The sequence below is a fragment of the Diorhabda sublineata genome, chromosome 5 (genome assembly GCF_026230105.1).
Source record: "Diorhabda sublineata isolate icDioSubl1.1 chromosome 5, icDioSubl1.1, whole genome shotgun sequence".
NCBI classification, from domain to species: Eukaryota; Metazoa; Arthropoda; class Insecta; order Coleoptera; family Chrysomelidae; genus Diorhabda; species Diorhabda sublineata.
The window spans coordinates 22282245-22293582 of NC_079478.1; the positions used below are offsets into that span (position 1 = coordinate 22282245).

General features: G+C 30.4%; 1 protein-coding gene across 1 annotated transcript; it reads right to left on the reverse strand.

The window, feature by feature from the left end:
* Positions 1–2590: 2590 nt before the first annotated feature.
* LOC130444257 (putative OPA3-like protein CG13603) lies at positions 2591–11307 on the reverse strand. The gene is made up of 4 exons (XM_056779320.1): positions 11166–11307; positions 8985–9153; positions 4144–4286; positions 2591–2987 (listed from the first exon to the last, which is right to left on the reverse strand). Exons 1-4 carry the CDS (start codon positions 11305–11307, stop codon positions 2656–2658), a joined length of 786 nt encoding a protein of 261 aa, XP_056635298.1. The 3' UTR covers positions 2591–2655.
* Positions 11308–11338: the final 31 nt, after the last annotated feature.

Genomic DNA, 11338 nt, shown 5'->3' on the forward strand with positions numbered 1-11338 from the left:
CTAGCAGCATCCCCTTTATTTTTTTAAATTACTTGTCATATTTTTTATGTAAAATTTGGATAGTCCTCTTTGAGCTGATTTCAAAAATGTATAATACTTGTAGCTTAAAGTGGTTAGTTTATGAGATAAACAATTTTTCTTTTAAGAGCACAAATTTTACTTATTATTTACTTTCACCTTATTTGCCTGTACTAGAATGGGTTGTACAACAGTTCAAACTCTTTAATCTTTTTAACTGTGCTATTTATTCTACTTAAAAAATCCAAACAACAAAAAACTCTACTTTTTATTAAAGTTTGACATTGTCAACTAGAATTTGTAGTCACTATTGATAGTGTAATTTGATACATTATTTATTTTGTTTCTCTGAAATGGTTTACTCTTTGCAAGAAAGAATTGAAATTGTAGGTTTTTACTACCAAAATAATAATTGTGCAAGAGCTGCTGCTAGAATATTTAACGAATTACATGACGGAAGACATGCAACTCATAAGTATGTAATTCAACTGATGGAGAAATTTACCACAACAGAGTCTGTTTGCTATAAAGTGCATAAGCGAGAGGGACTCGTAAATAACGAAGCAATCCAAGTGGCAATTTTAGGGCAAGTCAGCTTAGAGGCTCAACAACCCCAATCGTTGTCAACAATAAGTAGAGCGATCGGTGTTTCATCTTCTACAGTTTTCCGAGTTCTACATAAATTCAAGTACCACCCATACAAAGTTAAGTTGGTGCACGAGTTGAATGAAGATGATTTTGATCGTCGTCTAGAGTTTTGCGACTCAATGACGCAAATTAACAATAACAATCCACAATTGTTAAACAATATTTGCCTTTCTGATGAATGCTCATGGTCATTAAATGGCTTAGTAAGTAGGCATAATTGTAGATATTGGTGGATATTGATCCATATATTATGCGTGAATTCCATACACAACATCCCCAAAAGTTAAACGTTTAGTGTGGTATCCTAGGTGACCACATTGTCGGACCTTTCTTCATCAACGGAAATTTAAATGGTGAATCATATCTTGAGTTACTCAGGGAAGGGGTTGACCCACGTATTACAATAATAATAGAAAATGATGATAACCTTTCCGAAGATTTACTGGTATTTCAACAAGACGGATCTCCCCCACACTATGCTATACCTGTCCGACAATTTTTAAACGAAACATTCCCCGCTCGTTGGATAGGTAGAAGGGGGCAGATGATGGAGTGGCCACCTAGGTCACCGGATTTAACACCCCTAGACTTCTTTTTATGGGGGTATTTAAAAACAAAAGTTTATGCTACCCAACCAGAATCTCTGGATGATTTACGAGAGAGGATAGAAAATGAATGTCGACAATTAAATCCAGCCGTATTAAGCAATGTCAGAGAGGCATTTCAAAATAGATTATACCATTGTATGGAAGTGAATGGTACTCATTTTGAACACTTATTGTAACTTCATAATAAATAGCACAGTTAAAAAGATTAAAGAGTTTGAACTGTTGTACAACCCATTTTAGTACAGGCAAATAAGGTGAAAGTAAATAATAAGTAAAATTTGTGCTCTTAAAAGAAAAATTGTTTATCTCATAAACTAACCACTTTAACCTACAAGTATTACCTATACATTTTTGAAATCAGCTCAAAGAGGAGTATCCAAATTTTGCATAAAAAATATGACAAGTAATTTAAAAAAATAAAGGGGATGCTGCTAGGGGTGAGGGGGTGGCTTTTCCAGTAAGTTTAAATAAGCCATAATGCTTGCCCCTTCCAACATAAATTGACGTGTTTTTGGATTTTTTCTAAATACCAGTATTACAAAAGTTATTAAAGGTGGATACTTTTATCTGAAAAGCATATATATATACAAAGTATATATATATACAAATAACATAATCCCCCTGAATTGATATGAGGGTTGTCTGGAAGGTATGTACACTTTTTCCAATGATGCACCAGCATTTTTAATCCTTCCAAATAATAGTTGCCGTCTTTCCCTCACCTGCAAGTAAAACTTTAAGTCTAGGAAATCAGACAAAGTCGTTAGGTGCCAGATTTGGTTAATACGGTGGGTAGTCGACTAATTCGAAATTTCAGCCAAGGCGATAACCGAAGTGTGAGGAAGGTATGTTGTCTTGATGGAAAAGCACTATTTTATTCTTCAAATTTCGCTGTTTTGCAATTTCTCCCTTTACCTTATAAATAAAAGATGCGTAATACTCTCTGGTTATTGTTTATCTTTTTTGAAGAGAGTCTATAAACATTCCAAAAACAGTTGCCCTCACTTTTCCTGCCAATGGAACTGTCTTTGCATCCATTGGAGCAGGTTCTTCGCTTTTTGCAATCCACTGCCTTGAATATTTTCGTTTCAGGGATGTAGTGGTGGAACCAGATATATTCTATGCAAAAAAATCCCATTTATTTTGCGCTTAAACCTCGTCAAGAAAGCCTGGAAAATGTTGATTCAAATGCGCTTTTGTTTTAATAAAAACAACTTGGAACTGATATGGACATGTCATAAACATATATATAATATAATCCTTGGACTATAACTTTTAAGACAATTTCAAAGTTTGCATGAAATAAAAAAAACTTGAAATATTCGAGTTATTATATTCGCTTTTTGACTTATTGTTAATTTTCAATATTTACAGTTTTAAGCTACAATCGTAACAAACTTTGTACATAGTATAGACTTAAAATTAGAAAACTATCTTCTTGTTCCTCTATAAACGGATGATTCCAAAACTGATTCTCAACGTCATTTACTGCTCTTAATATAATGCTAGGATTTTGATGTCGAAAAAATTGCTTTCCAGAAGATCGTTGATTTTCAATTTCATTTGGCTTCATTGCATAATTGTTAATCGAAGACGTTAGTGAAGGTTCAAAATCATTCCTAAGAGAATGTGAAATGACGGTGCCACTTTTTTGTGGTACATCTGGAGGCGGTTTAGGAGTATCATGAATAATCCTTTTATGTAATGTCTTCTCTGAAATAAAAATAAAAGATTATACTGGGCTAGTTAGTTAACCTTGGTGTCTGAAAACTTGGTAATTGTGTATGTTGTTGTATCTGTTCATATGAATATCCTCAAAGGTAGCACGACGGGTCTATATATTCAACGGACCCTTGGCCGTCCACAATTAACTATAAACTACAATCCCTCGAAGGTAACCATGGAACTCATCGAAAACACATGCATAACCTCAATACCAAGAATTTGTGCTCTAATAAAGGTTTGAAGACACACTTCAAACCCCAAAAAAATACAAAAGATTCCTAACTATTTCAACTAAGAAGTCGGAAGAACTTCTCGTGATGACATGAAACTAATGGTAGGTCTCCTGACATGTCAGTGCCCTGTCTAATGTCACCTTGAGACAATGAGCATGGCAGAAGACGACAGCTGCAGATTCTGCGTGCAATTCACTTGCAAATATCCTGCCTATTTCGCTAGAAGAATTAAGTACCTTGAAGAAGTAGTACTAACATCTAGGAAAGTGAGACACAAAATCCCCCAAAAATAGTTTTATTCGAATAATAAGCGGAGGAAGCAGAATAATAAGATGTAGAATCTTTACAAAATATTTTCAGGTATAGTTGCAGAATGACTGTAAAGGCAAGACTACTCTCCAAAATAATCTACAATCTAGTAGCAGAAACCCGGTTGGATTCAACCAAAGGTTGACAAACCTAGTCAGATCCTGTTCCGTAGTGAGTTAAATAAGCTTGAGGTCGGATTGTCTCCCAACGGAAAGATGGAGACGAAAGACTCAAAAAGCTGCTAAAAAGTAGTTCATTGACTATTAGTGCTAAGAACCAAATTACAGTTTGAAGAAGTGGCAATAGCTTTTTAAAGAGACAGGTCTTGATTGAACATTAGGTAAAATAATTATGGGCAGCAAAAGATAGCAATTGATAATAACAAATCATTAGATGTTTTATTGCTTTTTAAATACTTTTCTGTAATATATCAACGAAATTGATTGCATCCCACACCACAACTCACATTTACACTTTACACTGGATGCATGTTATAACCGAGACAGAAGGTTTTTCTCATCTTTGAATTTATGAGAGAAACGAATAATATTGTGTTTTGACTTCGATTTAAAAATAAATATCCTAGGAAACTTAAAAACTACCTAAATCTCCTAATTTCCTAGTTAATTCTCTTAACTGTGCTCCTTGTTCTTCTGTTTGCATAAATAGTTCTGTGATAGTATTTTTCAAATCATACATTTCTTTAGCTTTTGCTTCTTCTTTAGCAGCTTCTTTTCTTGATGATCTGAAATAATTAAAAGTGTATTTATTATAGAGTATGGTGCAAAAGAGAGGAATAGATTTGTTACTTCATGAATCGGCAATTTTAAGGAAAAATCCTGAGACCCGTCGATTTTTATTTTTAAATAAATGTCATCCATTACTTGAAAGGTATTTTAATTACTTATTTAGCCGTATCAATATGTAATTGATTTGCTTATTGTCACAATTAGTATTATTGAAATTTCAACAGATTTCTTAATAAAATGTATTAATTATTGGTTCGAAGTGTTAATTAAATTATTAACCTTGGTATATGCAGTAAAAATTAAAAATTACCATTAAATTACTAGTTGCAAGACACAAAAATGCTACTTGTAGTTTATGCAGAAAATTAAAAGTGAATTGAAATTAGAATTAAACTAAGAATTCGCCAACTTTTAACTTAATTTAATTCTTTAAGTTTGTGAGGTTATGAGCATATAATACGTTACGTCAGTCTTTATTGGCGGTATCATTTTATTTATAATATCCTTGCCCTTTGGGAAAAAGCAATGTCCTTTAGAAGATGGATCTCTGATAAATAGTGTCAAGGGCTTTCCACATTTGTATGAAAAAAAGGATCCATACAGGGAATTTCTATTCGTTTACCAGTAATTTACAATTATTTTAAATTCACCGCTTAAACCATAAAATTACCACCAAGTTTACTTTCATGGTAATTTTAATTTAATTTTGATTTTAGTTGCATAACCCAATCTTTGAACATTCAAACTTAATTGACTTCTGGTTAGGTGATCAAGTGATTAATAGTAATATTGTGATAAAGTCTTTGTATCTGTCAGTATAAAGCTGACTGAAATGCAAATAATTGAAATTCTAATAATGATTGGTTGTGGAGATAAAACACGTACGCTGAAAGAAGTGTTGATTTCACAATCAACTGTTAGCAAAATTGAGAAAAATTTTGAGACAAGGATCACGAAGACCTCCCTAAGGGTAGTAGAAAACCAATATCTGAAAACAAACAACTTGGTGGTCTGTTAGCCTTTCAAAATAATCCCCATACCAATTCATGAAAAGTAGCAATAAATTATGGCATGGACTTAGAAATCTAAAGAAGGAAAAGTGGTATCCCTACAAAGTGAGTTTAGTAGAAGAACTCCTGGAAGATGATTTTGAGAAATAAATTAGTGGTGGTGGGGTGTTGATGGTTTTGTTTGCGCAAATTCCATCCATTCATTTCTATTATGAGCTATCTGCTTCTGTCCAGTTTATTTCTTGTTATAACTTTATCCCACGATTTTCTTGGTTGAGATATCTTTCAGTTTTACCCAATTTTCATTTTCTATTCTTTTAATGGGGCGTTCTTCATTCATCCGTTGTAAGTGCCCCCACCATTTTAGTTGTATTTTCTCCATAGAATCTAATTAACGTTGTATATTCAGGTCTTTTTTTTTTGTTCTGCCAATACCCAAGATTCACATCCGAATGGTCTATATATTGTTTTGAATATTCTTAGTTTGGAGTCTCTGGATATTACTTTTTTTTTAATGAATACTGTCATTTATATGTGCATCTTGTGTTCTGTTTTCGTCTATTATTGGTTCTTATATTTATCTTGATTTCTTCTTCCCCAATCACTTGTCTTAATCCTATGTTTATAGTGAATGCTCTTGATATTTTGTTATTTCTTATGACTGCATTCTCATTGTTTTCTTAAATATTTTGATTTATCTTTATAATTTTTACATTAACTCCTCTTTCGACCAGTATTTTCTATTTTTACTCTCTAGGTATTTTATTAAAGGCTTTTTTTTAATATAAGAAATTATAATGGAACAAAAAAAGGTTCTGTTCCCTAATGTAGCTATATTTCTATTAAACAGTCATGTCAATCATCAAACTTATCTGTACGCTATAGAAAATCTACACTGGATCCAAGACTACCTCACTCAATACCAGAGAAAATTATTGTTTTGGCGGGAATAATAGATATTAGGATTGATAGACCATACTTTTTTGAAGAAACTAATAGGTTCTCGATATTTAGAATTTCTCAAAAACTTCTTGCTCCCCGAACCAGTTGTTTCCAAGCAGAAATGATTTATTGCTGCAGCAAAATGGTGTGCCTCCATTCTATGTTGTCTTAATGCACATTAACTTGAACAACGTCATTCCAAATTGGTAGACAGGTCGAAGAGGAACAATAGAATGGCCGCATAGGTCACCTTATTTGATTCCTCTTGATTTCTTTTTATGGGAATACTTAGTAAAAGTAAAGTGTACCAAAATAAACTACAAACTATCATTAGTATATATACTTCTTAGAACTTTTATATGTTTATGTTTTTAAATAGTCTTGATTTGTTTAGGTCTCTTTTGTTATAAAATTAGTTTCTATTTTAATTTTTTGAAGATAGATATAAATTATTGAAAGAAGAGACCTAAAATCAAGACGCTTTAAAAACATAAAAATATATATACACATACACTCATACACATATATACATATACATACATGCCATTTGTTTTTTTTTACTTCATTATTCTTTGATTATGAACGATCTGATTTTCATCACCTCGTTTATAAATGTGTACAGTTTCTTCAATTGTGTTCTGTCTCTTGAGGTAAGTAATTAATCCAAGTCATCTGAATGACCCCGAAGTTATAGAATATAATAGTTTCTTATATTCGTATACATTGAACACACTAAAACTATATGTTCAACTGTTTCCAATACTAGTTTATTACAAATTGAGCATCTCAAGGTAGTATTTATTTTGTGAGTATTATTGCTTACATATACAAACAGCACATTGGATTTACAGGTTTTAATTTGTATGACAAGCCTTTATTTAGTGAAGATAATGGCTTTTTTCATTTGTATTCTGTAAAAAGTAAAGGATGTGTGGTGTGTACTTGAAATTATTTTATTTAAAACCTCATAAAATTTGTCTGAAGGTACATTTAGATCATAATTATACTGCTGTGTAAATGATCACTCCAGTTATATATTCGACAAAAGTTGTTAGAAGTGTCCTTCAATTGGATCAGATGAAGAAGAGTTCCTTTTGAAGTTTTCATCCTTTATCCTTAGAAGAAACTTTAAGGCCTGATTTATTATAAAGTAGCTTATTTTATAGAGACCGACTTCTCTTCTAAAGACATAAGCTGCTGTTCATGTTTGAAGAAATATGTTCTTCTAGAAACTATTCTGAGTTTTTTCTGTTTATTTCAAGTATTTCAAAGCTCAAGCCACTTGCATATTTGAAGTCTTTTTTAACAAGTGCAACAGCAGTATTTATTGAAAGCTATACTCTACTGCTGTCATCTGTAAGATTTACTAAAAAGACCTAAAAGAATATTTTTCTTTAGATATTTGATTGCCTTTATCTCAAATTTACACTGTGTACAAACTTTACAACTTGTTGTTAGTTAACACAATATTAAATTGATATAAAAATTACAAATATATTAAGAAACACCTCACGTTTACATAAAATGATGAATATTTTAGTGGAAACAGTTGTAAAGGAGTCAATTCACTAATAGATATATTATAAATTCTGTGTCTTAAAGAAATTAGTGGATTTGTCCAATAATATACCAAAATGCATATATTTATAATGGTAATGGTTTGTAAAAAATTGATGCACTATGTTCCAATTCATATGGCACAAAACTTTGGTATGGAACCAAATGCAAAAATAAATTATTTTTATTAATTATTAGGGATTGTGAAACATCGTTATTGTAATAAAATTTATAATTAATTTTATGTATGATAGCAGGATTATAAAAGAATGATGTCCTTTTCAAAATTGATACACTATGATATTGATATAACGGAAATAAAGAGAGAAAATTATATTTATAAATAATCCATTGGAGAGTTAAGAACAAAAAAAATATACGAATTTTCAGCTATTATAGCTATGCATAATTTTGAATTCAATTTTGGCCCAAATTTAGTTCTAATAACTATTGAATATGGTTTCTGAGATAAAAAAACCATGCTAAAACCATCTATATGTTCATGAACTTTGTTTTTGTTTAGACGAAAACATGAGATACATCATACAATTCCATTCAGCTAAAAATATGTATTATTTCCTGGCTGGAAAAATATACTGAAAAGGTAAATATATAAAAAAATATATTGACACAGTGCAACAATAATTCTGAAACTTAATATAGTAGAAATATACTGTCAAGATGTATTTAAACAGAAGAAGAAAGAAAAATAACAAAAATATACACATACTTATAAAGATCTTTTCAAGTACTGGTATTTTGTCTGTATGTTAACATAAAATAATGAATATTTCAGTGGAAACAGTTGTAATGGAGTCAATTCAGTAATCAATATAACAGAATAGATCTAATATAAATTCTAATGTGCCTTCAAAAGATTAGTGGATTTGCTCAATAACATAACAAAATGCTTATATTTATACTGGTAATGGTTTGTAGGAAATTGATGCACTATGCTGCAATTTATATGGCATAAATCTTTATTATGGAACAAAATGGAAAAATAAATTGTTTTTATAAATTAGGCATTGTTGAACATTGTTATTGTAATAAAATTTGTAATTAACTTTTTGTATGTTACGTTAGTGTTATTATAAAAGAACTGTGTCCTTTTCAAAATTGAATCTGAGGATACACTAAGATATTGTGAATGAAGAATATTCTAATATTGAGAAGTAAACTTACCTATTATACTCAAATACAACCATTCCTGCAGCAATTAAAAAAATAATTCCTTCTCCTAATAAATTAGCACCTAATTCTATTGCCATAGCTTCATTAAGTACTGGTATATTTACAGGTTTTCCTAAGTTCAAAATCCACATTTTAGCTTTCACCTCACACCAATTATAAACTGCAAAAAAATAAAAAAAAATTTGGATAAACTAGTTTAATGGTTGAATCTATTCAATCCAAGCAAAAAATTTTAGAATTCTATTTATTAAATAACCTCTCTGGTTGTTTTATTGTCAGAGGATTATCCATTAAGGAATTTCTTTTCTTCTATTCACTGTTCTTTTTATTGTTGGTATTTGCTACATCTCCATAATTAATTGTTATTGTAGCAATTGTTTCATAGGATTTTAATAGTGTACTATATACCTGAATTTTCAACTATTATAACTATGCATTATTTTGAGTTAAATTTTGGTATAATTTAGTTCTAAAAATTATTGAATATGGTTTCCAAGATGCTATGCTAAAACCATCGATATATTCATAAATTTTGTTCAACAGGAAAACATGAGATACATCATGTGATTCAATTCAGCTGAAAATATGTATTATCTCCTGACTAGAAAAATATACTGAGAAGGTAGATATATAAAATAATATATTGACATAGTGCTACAATAATTCTGAAATTTGGTATAGTAGAAAGATACTTTCAAAATGTATTTAAAGGTAGGTCATGCAGAATAGGAAAGAAAAATAAAACTATTTATATACTTATACAGAAATATCTTGTGAATTCTTTTAATCTTATTTAAAAGGAATAAGGCATAGAGTTCACACTTATCAGAGTTCATCTGAGGCTGGCAAAATAGTATCTGGTGTGCTGCAGGGTTCAATGATTGGCCCACTTTTGTTCCTCTTATATATATATATATATATATATATATATATATATATATATATATATATATATATATATATATATATATATATATATATCTGATATATGTGACAGTGTTTCGCATTGTCACATTCAATCGTATGCTGATGATTTTCAAGTTCTACACTACTATGATCTTGCAGATCCACTTCCAGCAGCTACACATCTAAATAGAGATCTGTCAAGTATTCTTGAATATTCCACTAAACATAGGACTGAAGTTTTGCTATTATAGAGACGTAGAGAAAATTTGCAACAAAATTTAAAATTGGAGGTGGGCAGTGAGACATTGGTAATAAAATCATTTGCTAAGAACTTAGGACTAATTCTAGATGTGGACTTGAGGTTTAAAGAACATTTAAAGACAATTTTGAAGAAAAGCTATGGTAGTATGAAACTCTTGTGAACAGGTTTATTCTCAATTTTAAGATGAGAAAAAAGCTTTGTGAATCTTGTCTATTTTTACCTACTGTAATGTTATTTACTATTCTTGTCTCGTCATGGCATCAAAAAATCATGTGCAATATGTATAAAACGTCCTGTAGATTTATTTTTCATTCATTTTATGTGTCCTTTTAAGAAAGTGTTAAAACATTCGACACCTGTTTATTTGTGAGAAAAACTAGTTTTTTGTGATATCATACATAATGTACATGTGAGACATAAAAATCTATTAGCATAAATATGTGCTTTTTCAAAGAAGTTTCACGTATTTAACTGCCAAAGATTATAACGCTCTCCTTGAGGACCCTAAATTGAGTGGTATGAATTCATTTAAATTTAATTACAGACCAATTTTGTTTAATAAGCAAATAAGTAATTAACTTTATCTTTTAAGAGTTTTTGTAATTATTTGAGAACTTATAGTTGAGACTGTATACAGTTCTTTTGCATAGATAAATGGCTGGAAATGGAGAGGTCGAAGAATAACATATATGTTAAATATCACCACTCCTGTTGCATGATGTCTGTATATTGAAAATTTTGTTGTGTACACATTTCAGACTAATAAAGACGATTTATTATTATTATAATATTTAGCTTGTATAAAATTAGTTGATGACACCTTCTTGAAGAAAAATTTTAGGTAATAAATGCCAGACAGTCATTCCTAATCAATGTTTGTAATACTGGATAGTTGCCAGAATGATTAAAACTTTCAACTTACTGCGTTCACTCAAAATATTTCAAAAAGTAATAGTTTCTGTCCTATATTAATATAATTAATACTGTAATATTCTTTCACTTACATTGTGCTGGAGGCATGCAAACATACTTCCTAAATACTGGTGAAGACTTTGCTTGATTTTTAACAACATTTGCTATAGGTTTGCTTATTTGTTTCAACAATAACGCTCCTAACTTTGCAGCTGGAAAAGCACCAACAACCATTTTTTAAATGGAAAACTATTTCATAACAAAA

What these genes read in the sequence shown, in the direction of transcription:
- LOC130444257 (XM_056779320.1), bottom strand. Translation starts at nt 11,307, where the DNA reads ATGGTTGTTGGTGCTTTTCCAGCTGCAAAGTTAGGAGCGTTATTGTTG. An exon ending in TTGCATGCCTCCAGCACAAT is followed by an intron (nt 9,154 to 11,165) that starts GTAAGTGAAAGA and finishes ATTTTTTTGCAG; the next exon opens with TTTATAATTGGTGTGAGGTG. An exon ending in GTTGTATTTGAGTATAATAG is followed by an intron (nt 4,287 to 8,984) that starts GTAAGTTTACTT and finishes TAATTATTTCAG; the next exon opens with ATCATCAAGAAAAGAAGCTG.